This window comes from Trifolium pratense, linkage group LG1, assembly GCF_020283565.1.
Source record: "Trifolium pratense cultivar HEN17-A07 linkage group LG1, ARS_RC_1.1, whole genome shotgun sequence".
Lineage (NCBI taxonomy): Eukaryota > Viridiplantae > Streptophyta > Magnoliopsida > Fabales > Fabaceae > Trifolium > Trifolium pratense.
In genome coordinates, this window is record NC_060059.1 from 8194045 (window position 1) to 8214843 (window position 20799).

Genomic DNA, 20799 nt, shown 5'->3' on the forward strand with positions numbered 1-20799 from the left:
TTATGTTAGTTGATGGGATTTAAAAGTAAGAGATAGAGTTTGTAAAAGAAGCAAAGAAAGAGGAACAATCAGAAATCTCTATTTTATTTTATTTTTCACTTTTTGTTTTGAATTTTATGTTTGGATCCTTTGGCGGTGAATGTTTAATGATAAATTTTGTGTTTGATTTTGCTTTAATATATTGTGTTTTATTTAGTTATTATTTTAAATTTAATATAAATGTGATCCTACAAGTTTGTTACAAATGGAGGGAACCTTCATAACTAATTGTTACTTGAACTCTAAAAGTATGTTTGGATTGATGGAATGATATGGAATGAAATAGAAAGGAATGAAATAGAATAATGCTTCATTGTTTGGATTTGAAAAATAATATTGGAATGGAATATGATGGAATGAATTCCATCTCTTACCACCACTTACCTTCAATTTTGTTCCTCTCCTTTTTAAAATATCCAAACAATAGAATGACCTTGTTGAACCTTCTCACTCATGAGGTGGCAGTCAATCTCAAAGGATTTTTTCTTCACCGTGAATTGAATTTATGTAAGCATGATTTCTTCACCATGAATTGCATTCATGGACAAATACAAATAGAAAAACTAAAAAGATGAGAATAAAACACAAACATAATAAAATAGAAGGACTAATAAGATGAGATCATCATAAACATATTGCATCATTTCAGCATATAGGTTCCAAATTTAAGAGATTTCGGAAAGTAGGTTCCGAAGCTAATTCAAGGGTATTTTTGAATTTTTGGGAGGGCTGAGAGCAACGTAGCGTCTAAAGAGCAATTATCTACTTTTCCGGCTATGTTAACTATAGTTTACTTTAGCCTACAATTAGTCAAATCTAATAGTGGTTTATTTGGGTCAATTATACTTAGTCAAATCGTTTTATAGATGTAACTAATTGTATTTGTGAAAGGAAATTTTGTTATATAAATTCCTTTATAATCAATTTATTCGTGTAGAACCCACTTGGGTTGGTCTGGTGGTATTGGCTTGGGACCTGGGAGTGTACTCCTCTTTAAAGTCTCAGGTTCGATTCTCTATGGTACTAATTTGGGTGGGCTAATTTAGCTTCTTCAAAAAAAAAAAAAAAAAATTATTCTTGTAGATTTAGCGAAGGATTTTTTGGTTGTTTTGGACCAAATTTAGGATAGCCCGGCACCGTCTAAGGTTATTGTGTTTTCATGGCAATTACTCTATGACCTTATTCCGTCAAGAAGCAATCTTGAGATTCGTGGCATTCTTCATTCGGAGGATTCAAGGGAGTGTGTGGGGTGCGTTGGCAATGTGGAGTCTTCTTGCCATCTTTTTTTGCATTGTTCTAGTGCAATTACGGTGTGGTGTGATATCTTTATGTGGTTGGGTGTGGTGGTGGTTATTCCCCCTTTGTTGTCCTTGCTCTTTGAAGTGGTGAGAGGTGCGGCTAAAAATAAGAAACTCCGTAAAGGTTTTTTTGTTGATTTGGCATGCTACCATTTGGTGAGAGTTGCGGCTAAAAATAAGAAACTCCGTAATTTTATTTCATCTCTTACATACATTTTTATACACTCCAACAATTTTGTTTACATCATTTAACTAAATACAAAACAAAATTGACATGTTAAGAAGGCGTAAGTAACCCTGTTTTTGCAAACTCACTACACACTCTTGATCGAATCAAAGGAAGTTCCTTTGAAAGTTTCCAGAATTAAACCTTGAAGATAATCCCTCAGACATGCCTTCTGCATCGAGTTTTACTTTCATCCTCCCAGCAGTCAGATCCTTTTCACGATCCCAAGGCTTCCATGGATGTTGACCTATCCATTCTCCCTTATCCTTATCCGTCGTATGTTGCTTGGACTTTTTCTTGGATTTGCTAACAACCTCTTCTTGATGTTTTTGCACCAATGTTTTCGATCGTTTTGCTTTGTTGTATTTGTCCACCAAATCTGCATCTGTACTAGCCCTTTTCTTGTCTTCTTCGTTTGAGGCTAGTGCAGTGGCCTGATTGTATGCTTCCAAATAACTGCCATGCAAATATCATTTTTCCATCAAGCTATCGAAATCATGGAGTGGACCATACAGATTGAAGAAAAGGAAAAAACATCAACCAAATCATTCTAGATGAAAGAAGAAGATACATACTTCATCTTTGCTTTCTGCGCTCTGTCGTTAGGGGTGTCTGTCCAAATACTAGTGTCTCCTCTACCTTCCTTTGTTCCCCGACTAAATTGGGTTGATTGCATAGACACGCCACCAGGCTGAAATACATAAATATACGAAATAATTAAATAAATGGCGATCCTTTACTGCAATATTTACATTGTATAGACTAAAACAAAAAAATAGTATATTACACGGACCAAAAACATATTTAAGCTTAATTCTATACATTTTAAGAATTTAGCAATGTCCCACCACCAGAAACTCAACCCAAGAAGAAAACTGAAGATAAACTAAGCCCGAATATAAACCCAAGCTAAATTAAAATTTCTAACTGTATATGTACAAACTACAAAATCAGCCAAAATTTGTCCAACACCAATTCTATAGAAAGCTAGACTAATCTGACCCAGAAAATTCCTAAATCCAATAGGACCTACTAATCACCTAAAACATCATGTGTTACAGACAGCGACCCTATATTGTATTAGAAACTCATCATTAAACCACGTTTGGATGCTACTCTATTATATCATACAGAAGGGTTGTGTTTTCCAAACTTCCTGTGTCCTACTGTACTAATGAAGCTTGCATAGAAGTAAAAGATATATGATTGACAGTACTTACTTTCCTCTCGGGAGGCAGTGTTGTCATCCATTCATCTCTTGTGGGTTCCACTTTAACCTCTGTCTGTGCCAGAAGCTCCTCATCACCCTCCATGGATATACCTGCCGAAAAATCCTAGTAATGAGGAGACAGCAGAGTTCACAAGTAATAACACCCAATAACACACCCCTCCCTCTTTCAAAAAGGCATGTATGCATGCATATACAACAGGGCATATTTGTTCATGTCGGACTACTTACCACCAACCATGAATGGTCACAAGACAATTACTTAGCACCAGGAAGCGGGCAATGAGCATGTCAATATCATTCCCAATAAAACAAATTAAACACCAAGACCAAATTATCAGGAACATTTATGTGTTAGTTTATTGACATGTGACAATATAGTAAAGTACCTTCTCCCTTAGGTTAAAGGCTAGATCATCACAATTAGCAACAAAATAAGAATAACAGAAGGCTTCTAATCTGTGTCTAACCAAGATAGTGTACTTTTGCTCTTACTTTGTTTCTTAACATGACCTTTTTGGTTTGATGAATTCTTGCATGAGCACATACCAATAGGGCATACCCAATTATCACAAGTTTTGATATCCTTTCTTTATTAACTTTATAAATTAAATATTTTAATCTTATGATAGGTTGTCCAATGGACATTGTGCCTACACAACAGTTATTCTTCTGGGTTTCCCATCCTAACTCCAATTTTTTCCTCTACAGAAGTTCCTATCCCTCACTGTTATATTGGACAATTTATGCAGGAAAGTGACATGAACAACATATGCAAAAACTTATACTTTTGAATTAAAACACATTAGCGACTTCTATGTCATATTTCTATCATACCCTCGTGCAAAAGCTCTTCTTGAAGCATGAGGATAACACAAAGGCCCAAAAGCTTAAGTTGTCAGGTTAGGACATGTGAATGCTTTTTATGTCCTATTATATTATATATCTCTAACAACCTTAGTTAACAGGAACCATCTATATGGTAGAAGCTCACCTTGGGATCTTCTCCACAGTGCATTCTCTCGCATGACTTTAAGTTCAGCCTGCAGTCATGTGTGAAGGTATTAGGATTCAGAAACTAGTAGAAACTAGTACGGCCAGACAAGTTCAGTTGAAGTTACCTTAAAGTCCTCCTGTTCTTGTTTGAGTTTGATTTTATCATCCATTGCTTTCCGCTACACAAAGCACACAACATCATCTTGTTAATTGAAATTAAAAAATAAAAAAACATTGCATGTAGATTTAAAAATCAGGAACAATGAATCCAACTGATTAGAAGTCAAACATGAGAACAAAGGATTTTTGGAGCAAAAAAATCAGATGCCAAAACAAAACATGACTTTTAAACTAGCACAGAATATTGTTTATTCAGTAATATCAAACATGGCCGGAAGTAATAATATGGGTAATGTGCAAGTAAACGCTAAAACTTTTTTCAAACGATTCCAGCTAAACATTGCCCTAAATTAATAATTATTCAAGTTCCTTCAACCACGGTTCTGCTTTGCATGTGAATTTCAAATACACCTGATGATTTGAAATATTTAGTGCCCTGGAGTTATAATTAGTACTACGTGTATTCAAATAGCAACTATAGCGGAACTATAGTGCCCTGGAGTTATTGGCATGCTCAACATTCACCAATACCTCCAGCACTCATATCTCATCAGCTCCCCAGTATCAGAAGCATTTGATGTATAATGTTGAAAGGGTCAAAACACTAAGGGTCCGTTTGGTGCACAGGATAGGATAATGATAGGATAGGATATAAAACATGATAAGGATATGATAGGATATCAGCAGGATAACAGTTATCCTCAGTTATCTTATCTTGTGTTTGGTGCACACAGGATAACAAACATGATAACTAATATATCATGTTTTTAATACATATTTGCTCATAATAATATGATAAGATATATAAATTATTTAAATGACAAAATTACCCTTATAAATCAATTGTTATTTTTAAAAAATTATTTTGTAATACTTTGAATTTTTTAAATAAAAAATATAAACAAGTAATCAAATAACTTTATATAGTTTTAAATAAAAAACATGAGAAAATAATAAAGTTTAATTTTTTATATTAATCATGATCAAATAAATAACCCAATGATATATATATGTTAGATGAGCTAAATAAATATATGATATATCTCATACGTAAATAATAAAAATATCATTGCAAAATAATTATATTTAATTGCTTATAAAATTTAAATTAATATCCATATTTTACGATTTTTTAATAATTAGATTACTTTAAAATATTGTAATTTTAGTATAATTTTGATTTTTCTAGATTATGTAAATTACAAAATTACCCTTGTGAGAAAATAACATGTATATTTAAAAAATAATTATTTTATTATTAATTTACTATCAAATTATTTTATTATTTATATTTTATTAATTTTCATTATTTTATTTTAAAATATATTTTATAGAATAAATCAGTAAAAGAAATAATTTATCCTATCCTGCTGGTAACCCAGCTCAAATTCAGGATAAGAATTTTAACTAGAGAGGCAGGATAGGATAAGCTACAGGATTAACTTATCATATCCTGCTGTGTCACCAAACACTGGACTGAAACAGGATATGATACAGTTATTATATCCTGTCTCTTATCCTGTGCACCAAACGGGCCCTAAGAGGTTTCAAAGTATAAGTCCTAGATAATAGGACTTTGGATAGGATAAATTTAGATATTTGTGACTTTTATTTTAGAAATGAAGATAACTATCTCCCTGATTCACATCCTATCACATCAATAATAGATGGCATTGTATTCTATTTTTCCATATCAGTTAATAATACAGATTATAGTTTCCTTCAAATAACATCAACCAACCTAGGAATTCCCAAAGATATTGATAAAATAATTAATTGACATGCAGACATAAAATTAAACTAAAGATACCACCAAAAGGTAATTTAACTTCAATAATAAACCAACCTCCTGCCGGGCTCACCTTTTCTGGATCTTGTAACTCTTTAAAAGCTTTATTTAATTTAATAAATGCTTGATGGGCTTGTGGATGAGAGCATTTATCTGGATGAACTAAGAGTGACATCTTCCAGTACCTAAGAAGAAACATTAAAAGAGACATAATTAGACATACAAATAATCTTATCCTATGTAGTTGTATGGTGGCATAATACTTGGTGGTTTGGGTTTCTGTTGTTGCATAGAATATCGAACTTGATATACTTTAGTGGTTTTTTTCCTTCTCAGTTCCTTGTATAGAGTTCCAAGTATTTACTTGAAAGTAAAAACAAATTAGTTATATCCAGTCAAATTTTTAATATTATTTACCATAAACCACGTCTTAAGATTGGAACATGTGAGTTATTGTCTATATTTTGATCATAATATGATAAATACAAATATACAATGATTCGAATCGAGAAGATTTTCACAAAGACTTAGGGTCTGTTTGGTTGGGGGGTTTTGGAAGGGAGGGAATATTTTAAATGAAGTTTGTTTGGTTCAGTTTTTTATATTATTATAACCCACTTGGGTTGGGGCATTGGTATTGGCTTGGGATCTGGGAGTGTGCTCCTCTTGAGGTCTGAGGTTCGATTCTCTCTAGCGCCAATTTGGGCGGGCTAATTTACCTTCTTCAAAAAAAATGTTTTTTATATTATTATAAAATGATAATAAAGGGAAACATGTTTTTAAAATGTGAGTGTTCTCTTGAAGGAAAAAAAAATGAAATGAGCGTTTTAAAATTTTAATGGTAAAAAGGTAAATTAGTTATAAAAAAACCTCCCATCCATCCCCTTGTGAACCAAACATATTTAATTCAAATCCCTCCCCTCCCCACCCCTCTTTTGAACCAAACATATATTTATTAAAATACTCCCCCTCCCCTTCAATAAAATCCCTCCCTTCCGTTGAACCAAACAAACCCTTAGAAGGGTGTTTATAGCATATAATTATGTTACCAGAAATGATATCCCCGGAATATTATTCCCAACAAAGACGTATCATAAAGACCTATCACCCCCTATGAATGTTTTCATTTTTTTAGTTCAGCAATATTCAAAAAGTGAGGCAGAATAAGAAGTGGGAAGTTATGATTACAAGAGTTAAAAATAAGTTCTACTCCATTTCCCATAGGAGTATAAGATTCCCACCCTTTAAATAGGAATAGAAATTGGGGGAAAAAAACATGTTTAATCTAAACTCCTGGGAGTTTAATACCCATTTTTTTTTATAACATGTACATATATGACTTGAAACAAACACACTCTTTATAACTTATTTGGGCAATAGGCAGGAAAAAACTGAAGAATCATTCAGACAACGACCATTTACTAATTAATTGTGCTGTGGAGATGATACACTTGAATCAGTATCTAGAATGATTATTATCAAAATATTTTGCCAGAAACTGGTATTGCTTTGCTCAATTAAAGAAGAACATAAAGAAAAGCATACCTTTTCTTTATGTTAACATCGGACATATTATGGTTAACTCCTAGAACATCATATGGGCTGTCGATCCCAGCTTCCATTATCCTGGTGACCTGATACATAAACAGGTCATTACTGGTACCTCCACATTCAATTACAAAGCAAATATCCAAAATTTAAGTCAGTAATAAATCTACCAGAACAAGTAAACTGAGAATCAATGAGCTGACCTTGATAAGTCTTTTTCAAAAAAATGAGATAGAGAGATTACAGAAACACAAATGATCAACAAAGAGAAAAAAGCAAACATAAAAAGACTGTCTAAAAAAACTATAAAGATCCCTATCTTCAAAGAGTTAAATTAATAATCCCCTAAAGAATCCATGACCAGAGGAAACTAAACTATTATATCCATAACTAGAGCAAGAACACGACTGGCTATTAAACATTAATCCAAAAACAGAAATTGTTAATGCATCATCAAATTCAGATAAAGGCATGAAATCTTATAAATTGATGAGACTCGTAAGAGATTCCGTCACAATAAACTGGACAGACATAAAGTTCAGTTCAGCTTACGAAAGCCACTGCCTACATAATCAGGGAGACTATAAAAACCATATGCCACCAAAATAAAGTTTTTCTCATGTTCCCCAAATAAATTCTAAACTTATAATTGAAGTACCATGCATCAAGTATTAAACCCGATTTTACTTTAACACTAAAAAAAAGTACAAAAATTTGATCCTAGTTAATTAGGATTCAGATTAAATACCTCTTCAAAACGTTCTGCTTCATTTGCTGATTCTGCTTCAGTAACCATAGCAGGAGGTGGAGGTCCCACAAATAGTTCAGTATCATCATCCAATTCAGCTTCTCTAAGACATAAATTTGAAAATATCATGCAACATCATATGATATGAATAGACTCAACTGAGTCAGGAAACATATTCAACAAAAAAAGAACTTCAGAAATCAGTACCTGAACTCGGTCTGTGCCTCTGTTAATTTAGCAGCAGCAGCAAGTAATTCAGCAGACGGCATTGCAGGACCAATCACCCTGCAGAGAAAACAAAGATTTAACAAAAAGAAAAACTTAAAAAAATAAATAGAGACGTCAACAAAATGACTAAAAGAGAATGACAACCTTTTCTTAGGACCAACAGAATGATCCTCAGGAGGTTCAATTGAATCATCATCTACCACCTGTTCTGCCGGAGCCGATGTTTCAGGCAATGTTGCTAAAGGTTCCGTTCGACCATTCACCGGATGCATATAAGATTGAATTAGAGGGCCAACAACATCTAAAGTAGGAGAAGCCTTAGAAGGCAACAAAAAAACTCTATCCCCATTTTCCTTAAGATTTAAGGAAATGAAGAGCTTTTTCAAATGCTTCACTAGAGACCTCTCTGATATATCCTTTATGTCCACAGCTTGTCCATTATCAATCATTTGCAATAGCTAAATACAACATTAAAAAAATATAATTAAAAAACTCAAATTTCATTCAATTATGCTACCAATTACAAAAAAAAAAACTCACTTTAGGGCTTTTATTTTACATTCATATCTGAATAAGTTAAACCCTAACAATTAAATTTAAAATACAAAGTAAAACAATGTAAACCCTAAAAATTAAATTTAAAATAAAAAAGTGAAATTTATTGATACCTGCATTAAATCGTTGCCAACATTGGGAAACTCGGTCATCATTTCACGGAGTGCGGTTTGTGGTTGAATTTCATCGTCGGAAGAATTGGAGTCATCGGAATAGTGGTGCCTCTTGGTTTTTTTCCTATCTCTGTCTCTCTTTTTTCTCTTTTCCTTTCTTCTGCTCTCTTTTTCTCGCTTGGAGCTTCCTTCGGTTTTTCTGCGGCGGTCCTTTTCACGGCGATGACGGCGGCGACGAGAAGAGCAGTCGGAATCTGAATCGGAGTCGGTGGAGGATGAAGAAGAAGGAGAGGTTGAATCCTGTTGACGACGGTGCTTTTTTCTTTTGTCACCCATTGCAGCAGAGCAGAGGGGTTTTGCGAATCAAACCAATATAGGTAGGTATATATATCCGAGGTCAGTGATGATCGATCGGTAAATCAACTCAATTCAATTATTCTCAATTGAAGTATAGTAAGAAAAGTTGAGAATATATGTTGTATATTTTATATTTATATATTTCAAATAAAATCGCCTAAATATCTCTTTTAAATCTAAAATCTTTACACTATCAACCAATACCAACCATGTTTTCCTCCACATCACCCCACTTCACCCCCACTTTCTTGATATGACATGGCAAAATAATGGTTGTTTATTGGACGATGGTGTAAAACTATTTTACACCGTCGGTGCATATCAATTAAACTCAAAAGATTTTAGATTGTCAAAAAAGATTTTATATTTATATTTTAAATAAAATAATATTAGAGTTTAGGATTAATATATATATTTTTTTGAATATTAAGAGTTTGTTTAGATTTAAGGATTAGTTAGTTATTTAAAATATATGATTTATTTTATGTAGAAGTTATGGTTATGAATAAAAATATATTTTCTTCTCTGTATTTTCACAAAAATATATTCCATCAAATCAAAAACACAAAAAATAATATCCGTGGCATCAAAGCGTCGTCGTTCATAAGGATCTAAGAAGAAGAAGAAGAAGAAGAAGAAGAAGAAGAAGAAGAAGAAGGGAAGAAGTCAACTAATAACCTATAACCATAACTCATGAATACATTTTTATCATCAACATGTAGATAACCAATAATCATAACCACACGAGTCAAAAATAAAAACATAAGTACATCTTTATGTGTTTTACATGAAAATGTTAGGATAACAACCTCCATGGCTGACACCCTACTGTTACAAAACCACGAGTACATCTTTATGTGTTTTACATGAAGATGTTAGGATAACAACATCCATGACTGACATGCTACTGTTACAAAAAAAAAATCATACTCATTCGTGAAGGATGTAGATGAACAACAACAACAACAAAAACAAATATCAACATGAATCTCAGGCTATATACAACACAAAGATATCAAGTCGGGATGAGTGTTAAAACAACAACAACAACAACAACAACAACAAAAAACATGAATCTCAGGTTGGAATGTTGGATACAACATAAAGATATTCGGTCGGGGGAGTGTTCAAAAGTTTTTCAATCCAAATCTCAGGTTGGATACAATACAAATATATCCGGTCAAGGAGGAGTATTGAGGAACGACAACAAACAAAAAAAGGAAGGAAAAAAATTCAGCGCAAATCTCGGATTGAGTATATTCTGGTGAACACTCAAGGGGGTTATATTATTAATAATGTGATGATAAATTTACAATAATTGATCAATAATGGCTTGATACAAAAAATGTCATATATCTCCTTTACAATGAAAATATGAAGCTATTTATAGACTGTCATTCCTTCTTCTCCAAGTTTAATCTCCTAGAAGTACGGCCACCACCATCTTCTCCGACGAACCAACGCAAGAATATGGGTGATTATCCTTTCCTTCGTCCCCAAGCTATGGAGGTTACGGGGGTTATGATTTCTTCCACGTGACGCTAAACAATTGACAATTTGGGAAGAAGAAGATATTTTGGGCGCGACACAATATCAAAAACCTATTGGCGTCACCTCACTTCATCCTGCCCCGTCCTGTCATCTCGCCTATTGAGCCTTCTTAGATTATTTTGATTGGGCTTTGCTACTTTTGTTCTTATTCGGCCTAACTAATTTGTCCTTTGGTCCATTGCCCGGTCTACAGCCCCCAAGCACGAAGCTCAGTGAGGTGAAATGCTTGTACCTAGGCAAAAACGAATTAACAAAAAATCTAGATTCTGAAAACCTTGCTTATAATAACTACTACTTGAAGTCATTAATTTACCAATATATCTCTTAACAACACAATTATGATAGTATATTGAGTTTGCGTTGAGAGCCAAAGGTCAAGTGTTTGCGTTGAGAGTTTGATTCGTACCGCCACTTTTCTCCACACCCTCTCTCTCTCTCTCTTCTTTCTCTCTCATGACTTTTCCAAAAACTTGCAATAAAATACACAAACTTGGACTGATGCACAACATTAGTTGTAAACCTCGTTCATTCTATTGCCTTGAATTCAAATAAACATGAAAGCATAAATATATTAGTATTACAACATCAAATTCCTTAAAAAAAAAAAATTATTACAACATCAAATCATAAGCATAAATATATTACTATTACAACATCAAATCATACTTATTTAAATAAATATTCACATTCCTTAGTAGCTAGCTAATTATAGGCCCTAATTAGCTCTGTGCTCCTTTAAAAATGCCTTATTTTCTACATACAGCATATATATATTACATAGAAATATAGTGATGATTAATTTATGGACACTTGAGCTTTCCTCCATGTGTGGTGATGGAGGCATAGCAAGGACACAAATGTGTGTTCCCAGATGTGCCTGGTGGGACACAGTTACATCTTTGACAACAACTAGTACATGCTCTCAAACATATCTTTTTCCTTGATGTCTTGCTGCACCTGTAATTGCACTTACCATTGCAATCTGCAACACATATAGCACAATAATTTTTTTTTTTGTCAAGTAAATTTATCTATTATAAAAAATTTATATTTTAAAAATATTCGTTGAGATAAATTGAACAAAATATTTATTTTCAATACGTTTATTTAAAACTAAACAATTCCATCCTATGCTTTTATTAATTATTTATATCTCTTACCTATGTGTGAAGCAGAAACCATGTATTCATTTCCACTAAAGATCTCCAACTGAAAATTTTCATTTAAGAAAAGAGAAAAAATTAGCAACATGAGTTAGTAGGTGATTCAAAATTTATGTTTAGGCAATAAAAATAAAGAAAATATAGTAAAACAATGACTTTCCCACATAGTAAATATATAAAAACTGTGGAAATTAAAATTTTAAAATATGCCAGCATTATAACTCAAAGGAACTTATTAAAAAAAACAAAACTACAATAAACAAAACATGTGACAAATATGGACAAAACAGAATTCTAAGCACATATATGTAAAAAAAAAAAAATAGCTGCAAAATGGATATAATCACTACTAGTGATTTAATTTTTTTGGTCAGATGTTTATATCGATAATTTTATTTTTTTCAAGTAGTGAATAATATCAAATATATAAGGAGTAATATGATGAAAGAACCTCTTGTATAAGGATGAGGCAGAGAAATGCCAAGATAAGTGTATTTTTGGTGAATGCCATTGCTTACGAAAGAGAAAATTAAACAAGTTTAATGACAAAAAGAAAGTGAGAGGAAAATGTAAGTGAAAGTAGAAGGGGTGTGTAGGAGTATTTATAATGGAAAATTAAGAGTGGGTTGTGAGCTGAATCATGAAGAAAGTGATGATCATCTTTCAACAAACTTACATTATGTTTTCTCTTTAGGTCCCCATGGTTCTTTTTCCCCCTTTGAAATTTAGTTTTTTGCCCTTCAATAAAAATTTCGGTTGCTACAAATCGAATTTTTTTGCCTTGAAAAAAAATTTCGGTTTCTGTTAACCGAATTTTTCCTAGAAAAAACTTTAGTTTCTGCGAACCGAAGTTTTTAGCAAGGGCAAAATTGGAATATTTGAGGGTATAAAAGATACATGGGAGACGTAGAGAGAAAACATATTTGAACATCAACTTCCCTATTCATGTGGCATGGATGTGGACTTTTAAGGTTTTCAAGCCGTGAGTGAATCAAAATGACCAAGTGAAGTGATTACCTAAACTTTTGTTTACGTACCATGGTCATGGGACATAGAATTAGAAACGTAATGGAATTTTTTATGTATTAAAATTTTGGTTTTCAGGGAAAGGGGACGCGGTAAAGTTTAGGGAGCTCATTAGTCACTTTTATTTATCTTACGGGAGCTAAGAATTATTTTCACCAAGAATTGAATTTGGATTCTCTCGAATAATTCGTCTTAGAGGAGCTTATTAATCACTTTTATTTATTTTTGATCAAACTTCACCCCAAAGGTTAAAAAAATACTCTCATTTGTTGGGATTATTATACTTTCTTAAAAAGTTGTAGAAATTTATTCAACAATCGATGCAAATTAGGCACATAAATAAATTTGTATGTACTCGATCCACTTGTAAATTTGTTTTCGTGACTACTTCTCGTTAGTTGTTGGATAAATTATTCTCAATTCTTCGAGGGGTAATCTATACAAAAAAAATAAATTATACTTTCTTGTTTAAGATAAAGCATTACATTATATGGATTTAATTGATATGCACCGACGGTGTAAAATAATTTTACACCGTCAACCAATACCAACCATGTTTTTCGCCACATCACCCCACTTCACCCCACTTTCTTGATATGACATGGCAAAATGATGGTTGTTTATTGAACGATCGTGTAAAACTATTTTACACCGTCGGTGCATATCAATTAAACTCTAAATTATATACTTTGGATCTTATGAAAAACCATGCAAGGTAGTAGTAACTTATAGTAGTAGTCGCGAATCACACAATATGATTCCTTTTTGAAGACAAAATGACATAAAGTGACACATCAATGCAGTTGTCATTGTTCTTTTTTCTTTTGTTTTTTAGACGAAATAACAAACAACACCAAAACTAACATATATTATGAGATTTTAGATTCGAATCCGAATGAAGACGTCCAGTTTATCGGTATTGTCAGTTGAATTATAACTTATATACCATTGTTATTCAATTATATGCAAGAGTTTGATTAAGAGCCATGAGTTTTTTTTAACATGCAAGATATTCACCGATTTTCTACAGAAAAAAAAAAAAAAAAACTTTGCTGACCACTCCTAGTAGAGTTTCTCTCTTGACCACATTTTTTTCATCTATAATGCTCAAATTCAGTTGTTTACTTAAATAACCTTTGGATACTTGTTGGGGATTAACATTTGTCACTGTGATTAAATTAACAAAAAGAACAAGTGAATGGAGATATTGCAAAAGAAATTAGAGAGATTCAATGAATTACATGTGGAAAGAGATTAATGACATTTGCTATACCCAAAACGTTAATATGCCTACACGAAGGAATATCTCACGCACGTAGAATCATGCATACACCCTACAGGGTAAACTTTAGATGGGATTTGAATCCTTTTACCTTAATTACTTTCTAGAACTTTACTTTATATTAATTAATGTAAACATAAAAAGTTAATTTGTACTATGTTGCATACAAAGTTTTGTTAGCGGCAACAATAACCAAATGGCTAAATTGCAGTTTTGGCCCCCACGTTTCATAATTGTGCGATTTTGGCCCTTCACATTTCAAATGTGCGATTTTGGCCCCCCACGTTTCATAATTGTGCGATTTTGGCCCCCCACGTTTCAAATGTGCGATTTTGGCCCCCCACGTTTCATAATTGTGCGATTTTGGCCCCCCACGTTGACTATTTTGACCAAAAAATTGATGACATGAAATTTTTTTTACACGTGTCTTAATTGTATTGGCCAACCAAAATTTATTATTTATTTTTTTTTTTAAAAAAAGGATAGGTTTCAAGAATTGATTATGCTATATTGGTTTCACGTGACCTATCCTTTTTTTTTTAAAAAAAATAATAATAAATTTTGGTTGGCCAATACAATTAAGACACGTGTAATAAATATTCCATGTCATCAATTTTTTGGTCAAAATAGTCAACGGGGATCAAGAAATGCAAAAGGGGGCAAACGTGGGGATCAAAATCGCACATTTGAAACGTGGGGGGCCAAAATCGCACAATTATGAAATGTGAGGGGCCAAAATCGCACATTTGAAACGTGGGGGGCCAAAATCGCACAATTATGAAACGTGGGGGGCCAAAACTGTAATTTAGCCTAACCAAATCTTATCTCATTAAATAACAATTTGGTTAAAGAGACATAAAAATAAAAGCTGTAATTTCTATAGCCATGCACAACACGGCAAATTAATATCGTTAAAAAGGTAACATTGAAGAATTGACATAATTTATTTTACATGACATATATCCTAGCTAGTAACAACCGTGCTTAAAATAAGTACTAGCTTTTGGCATTATGAAAGTTTGCTAAAAAAGGAAGGATCTTGTGGTGAGACAAGCATGCATCCAAAAAGTTTCACAAGCTAAATATTAAGAGTTACGTATAGCCTATAGTTTTTTGTTTTCAACAAGTTGCATACACTGATTGGGAAATATTTGCTATAGAAGGCATGTAAAGTGTTTTCCCTCCAAGATCCGTGAATCAAAGGTTTGTTTTCATTTGTGGAAACTATCTGGTACAACTTACAAGGTTCATTTGGTGTGATATATCATCATCATTGTATGATATGTCAATATCATCATATACACAATGATAAATGTGTTCAGACAGGTCAAATGCATTCAGGAGTCTTTTAAGTTTTGCGTTTGTAACAATTTAGTCCTTTAAATTTTAGATAACAAATATGTCATTTACGTTTCTAACTTGTTACTCTTTCAGTTAACCTCGGTTACTTCGTTGCATCATTATCGTCATGGACGAATATAGAGGGGGGCAGGCAGTGGCCAAGCCCCCCCCCTCCATGTCACGTATCATTTATATGTATACATTCCCCCACTCCAATTATATATGTATGAAAAATAATGATATTGTGAATACATATAAACTCTATAGCATAGATTATATACATTAATTAAGTAAAGACAGTTTTATTTTGGTTTGAACTCTGAACTTTGCGATTATGTGTGAATTTTGGTAGTGTTTATTATTTTGTCTACTGTCTAGAAGGATATGATTATATGTATTTGATTGACAAAAAAAATAATTTACACCAACATTCAATGAAAATTAAAAAAAAATGTTTAAAGTGGGGTGTAGTAGAGTGATTTGGCAAAATAAACGGTTCTTATTGTATGTCGGTTCATATCCTATTTTCTCTTAATTTTATTATATATTACTACTATTTTTGGCCCCCGGTACGATAACTTTCTGGATCCGTCCCTGATTACCGTTAACGTTGAATTCCACCATGATGGGTATTTTGATGAAAAGGAAACGTATGTTGGAGAAGATTAATTGAAAAGGTAGCAGTGCAACAAATTCCACCATGATAACTGAGGGTAGCGGTGTAATAAGTTAAAAACTTAAAGACTTATTTGTTACCTAAAAAACTTAAGGAAACTGTTACAAACGTGAAACTTAAAGCACCCTCGGATGTATTTGGCCGTTGAAATATACCAATTTTTTTATCATCGGTTTAAGATGTCTTATTTTACCATGTAAAGTAAAAATAAATCACTATTTACCAAAACAAAATAAAATAAATAAATCACTATGAAAGCTTGAACCCAGATAACAAATATTACTAATATTTTACCTAAGCTACATCTGATAAAATCTGAGACATGGAAGCTGGAATCCAAAAAACATATCCTGTTTTACATCACCAATGAGTTGAAGGAGGTGAGATTTGCATTATACTTATAGGTCTAATTGTATCAACTTAGGAGCAAATATAATTATAATATAACATATCATGAGCAAGAGCAATATATAAAACAATTTTTCTGACAAATGAACATGATTTGTAAATTATAAGCAACCTTACTGTGAGACTGTGAGTTTCTTCATTCCAAGGTCCAGAACAGACACTTCAGCTATTCACAGCAAAGTCTATAAATCATAAGCCAAGTCGACCTCGATAACTTGAGCATCAATTATTTCTTGCTAATTGGCATCCAAAATGTGATAACCTTTCTTCACAAGCAATTCTGTCTTTTATTTAAGGTCGAAGGGGGGAATAAATGAACAATGATGCTATGTTGAAGTCAACTAATATTACAAATACATATATTTCATCGATCAACTAGAATCGAACCCAGCATCTAGTGCATTGTGCCATACAATCTCCTTTACAATCAACATTATAACCCAAAACTTTCGGATTTCGAAGGAGAAGGTTTCTAAGTGATTTTCCTTCAATACTCCACTGCTCCTCCAAGATCTTTATATTCCCTTTCAACTCTTCTTCTAGATTACACCCAAGAACTTCGGGAAATTTTTTGAGCAACTTGGAAAGATCATCATCAGAAAGATTTAAACTCCTTAGATATTCTAATATACCATTTACTGTCTCGAATTTGGGAACTTCTTTCTTACGATCTTCTCCCCAATAAGGAGAATGGACAAGTCCAAATGCTTTTCCAAGTATCTTGTCCTTTTCTTCATCACTGAAGTTAAATGCAGAAAGAGCTTGTCTACATGCTTCCCACATACTCCGATCTTCATTACTCGTGATTATATTTTCTATCTGTGTTGTAGAACGCAATATCCAATGGTTCGTAGAATGATTTGAGGTCCATTTTTCTTTTGCGACACTTGGTGAAAATCCGCAAGAATATCTGATATTTGACGATTGAATACTTGAAGATGCAGCAGCAAAATCAGCCTGCATAATCATATGCAATTTTCAGATTCTGATGACCATTATTAGCCACTTATATATCAAAATTACACCTTTCTCACAAGTCACATCAATAGTCAAAAAAAGGAAAAAGTCATTTATGTTTTCTCTACTCGTAATTTTGCGGACACTTTGTTTACTATAGTATTTTCAGTATAAAAGTCAACCTCCAAGACTAAAACTGGATTCTTTCCATGGTTTGAGACAGCTAATAGCCTAAGGCTAATATGTATGATAAAACCATAGTCTTTTAATTTCAGCTTGAAATTTGACCAACAAAAGAATGATATGAAGACACCCTTTCGATACAAAATCCTAAAAGACATTGGGACATTAAAATCCAGCCTATTGATTAATTTGAATGCTTATCGATGAAAATGCCTCATAGGAGAAGCTGTAGAAGCAAAATTCAGGACTAGAGCGTCCACTCTTCATGTTATAGCTACCGTAAAAAGAATTAGAAGGTGATTAATGAGGTTCAAACTCCAAAGAAAGATAGACAGTCAATCCAGCAAGCTTTATTTGAAGAACCGATACAAGCTTTCACTTAGTGAGCCAATACGGAGTAACCAAAAGTCAAGTTTTCTTATATTACTCAACTACATCGTTACTATTTGCATTATTACTGTTGAAAGAAAAAAAAAAAAACGAAGCTCTTAAAACTTCCCAATTAGAACCCACTTTTCACTGTTATCATGTTCTAAAAACAGTTTCAACCTTTTCCTGGACAATAGTAATGGTCTTGTGACAGCAGCACCATAGAGATATATATATATCTAAACATGAATTGTTCACTAACCAATGCATACCAACCCATTTTCTAGCACACATGCAGAGTCTGTATGATTTGCGAAAAGTAAGTACTTAAAAGAACAGCACACGACAGAACAACACAAGATAAAGTTTTAAGATTTCGAACAACTTATTTTGCTGTATGATGTTTGATGGACAGAAGACTACTATTTTGCTAGTTTAACCAACTTGTAACTGAGACAAAAAGTTGTCATGTGGTTTAGTAATAAACAAAAATTTCAGTTTTTTTTTATAAAAAACTTGGTATCCGGTCCAAGGACCGACTAATTCGAGGGGACCAATGCCACGGCCCATTTGCGGAGCCCATTTAAAGGCAGAGTTTTTGTTTTTTGCTTTGTATGAACTAACCCACCGAAATTGGCACCGAACTTGAGACCTTGAGAGAAGCACCAGGGGAAATCAAACCTGAGACCTTGAGAGGAGCACACTCCAAGGTCTCAAGCCAACACCACTAGGCCAACCCAATTCGTCAGTCCCTTCCCCCTAATTTGTCTAGAGTCCCAAAAACAGTTTTAAAATCAGACATAGTACAACTTAATTGTCCTGTCCAATCCCTTATTTTTTTAGTCAATCAAACGCACCAACAAAGCCACCACAACCTATTAGAAAATAAATGCTTAGATACACTTACCTTGCAATGGAAGAAATTTGGTGCAGAATCAATAGTGAGAAGAGGGGAATTCAACTGTTTTCCCAGCATCCCTGCACTTGCAAAATAACACATAAATTGAAAAAGGGGAGAAATGCTATAAAAACTTCTTCTGCCTACATATAACTTGTAAAAAGCAAAGCAAAGTCAATCCATAAGAGAGAGACACAAAAACCATGACACCCCAAAAACAAAAACACGAAAATTGAACAAGAATTTGCCATGTTGAAAAAGAAAGACAATATGAATGAATAGGATTGAAAAGATGAAGCTAACCAGAGCGGCGAGAAGGTGCGGAAGATGCGAAGTTGAGACAGTCCATATCATCTACTACTACGCTCTCACCATTCACCGTTTTTGTGGAGTTTTTTATGTTCTCTCCGTTTTGGTGGTCGAAAAATTCCGGATAATAATATTTTGTTAAATAAAATACATGAAAATCAACTAAAAAGACCCCTCGATTATTTTTCATCCAGCTATTTAGTTCATTAAACATTTAAACAGTTAAGTAATTAAAAAGTCCTTAATTTAATTGGTTCTTAGGTTATGTTTGGCCCAGCTTATTTTTGACTTTTCTACTCCTTAATAAAAAAGTTAGGCCAAACAGTTTTTTTTAAAAGTACTTAATTGAAAAAGTAGCTTATTCAACTATTTAGGCTGATTTGGATTAGTTTATTTTTTAGTTTATACAAATGCAAATTTTTATGTATTATTAATTTACTATAAGTTTGTCAAAGTAATTTATGATAAAATAGCTTATAAAAATACGATTTTCACTAGTGTGAACTTATAAAATAGTATAAAACTTAATTTATATTGCATAAACTGTTTGCATATGCTTAGAAATAAGCTAATCCAAATGGGCACTATATAAGCTATTAAAATCAACTAAAACGTCGCTAAATTATTCTCTCATCCAAGTATGATAATCAAACACAGATATACTATTAAGCCAGTGAAAATTAACTTTTTTTTTTGAGGAAAAAAAAAACCATCTTGGTTCTACAGTATATTAATGCAATATTTATTATTTTTCTAATTTTTATTATGTTTTGTTCTTATCGTCATTCTCATTCATTGAAATATTTATTTTAGTTATAAATAATTGGGCAAGCCATCTAAATTAGCTCGTCTGGCCTCAACCCACATTTGAACAGACTTAAATAAGATGAACCTAAATTGGGCAAGCCATTTATTCATATTATAGATTACTTAACTTGTTTCTATATATGATGGTACACGATTATGAAATTGGGAAACTAGCATGTAAACATTAACACCCTTTTTTAAATAAAAAAAAAAAGTTTTGTCTCTTGATAAAACTTATTCTAAAATTTGAAAACGATTGTAACAAATTTTTGCAATACAAAATAATAGCACCAAACTTGGAATGACAGTCAAGTGAATTGGATATGATGTCAACTACTGGCTTTCAGGTTAAGTTCAATACAAACATTAGTAAAACTCCTGACTCTTTATGGCAATGAATTCCCATATTGCCACAGACATTTTGGTACAAATAACTTCACCTTCAACACTCATAAACACCGCAACATCTACATTTAATTTGAATTGTCGTAGATCTAGTCTAGTTTATGTTGCAACAATTATACTATGACGACTTTGAACAACACTTTAGTACCTTGCACGTGCACGTGCGTGCTACCCACCGA

General features: G+C 32.8%; 3 protein-coding genes across 5 annotated transcripts; all 3 read right to left on the reverse strand.

Annotated features, from left to right (window-relative positions):
* Positions 1-1500: 1500 nt before the first annotated feature.
* Positions 1501-9381, reverse strand: LOC123918713. Of its 2 annotated transcripts, XM_045970845.1 has the most exons (11): positions 8889-9381; positions 8365-8678; positions 8200-8277; positions 7993-8095; positions 7242-7330; positions 5770-5881; positions 3913-3966; positions 3786-3834; positions 2784-2884; positions 2139-2254; positions 1501-2019 (listed from the first exon to the last, which is right to left on the reverse strand). In XM_045970845.1, the coding sequence occupies exons 1-11, from the start codon at positions 9222-9224 to the stop codon at positions 1671-1673; spliced, it is 1701 nt and encodes a 566-aa protein (XP_045826801.1). In that variant the 5' UTR covers positions 9225-9381; the 3' UTR covers positions 1501-1670. The 2 variants fall into 2 exon arrangements, with proteins under 2 accessions (XP_045826801.1, XP_045826797.1); XM_045970841.1 differs by having other exon boundaries at positions 8200-8678; positions 8889-9341.
* A 2041-nt stretch (positions 9382-11422) lies between these two features.
* Positions 11423-12563, reverse strand: LOC123918725 (gibberellin-regulated protein 2-like). The gene is made up of 3 exons (XM_045970859.1): positions 12411-12563; positions 11957-12005; positions 11423-11778 (listed from the first exon to the last, which is right to left on the reverse strand). Exons 1-3 carry the CDS (start codon positions 12468-12470, stop codon positions 11597-11599), a joined length of 291 nt encoding a protein of 96 aa, XP_045826815.1. The 5' UTR covers positions 12471-12563; the 3' UTR covers positions 11423-11596.
* A 4051-nt stretch (positions 12564-16614) lies between these two features.
* Positions 16615-19576, reverse strand: LOC123918730. Of its 2 annotated transcripts, XR_006812902.1 has the most exons (4): positions 19403-19539; positions 19109-19179; positions 16805-17649; positions 16615-16768 (listed from the first exon to the last, which is right to left on the reverse strand). XR_006812902.1 is itself a non-coding variant. In XM_045970870.1 (3 exons), the coding sequence occupies exons 1-3, from the start codon at positions 19446-19448 to the stop codon at positions 17068-17070; spliced, it is 699 nt and encodes a 232-aa protein (XP_045826826.1). In that variant the 5' UTR covers positions 19449-19576; the 3' UTR covers positions 16615-17067. The 2 variants fall into 2 exon arrangements, 1 of the variants encoding a protein (XP_045826826.1); XM_045970870.1 differs by having other exon boundaries at positions 16615-17649; positions 19403-19576.
* Between the last annotated feature and the right edge of the window lie 1223 nt (positions 19577-20799).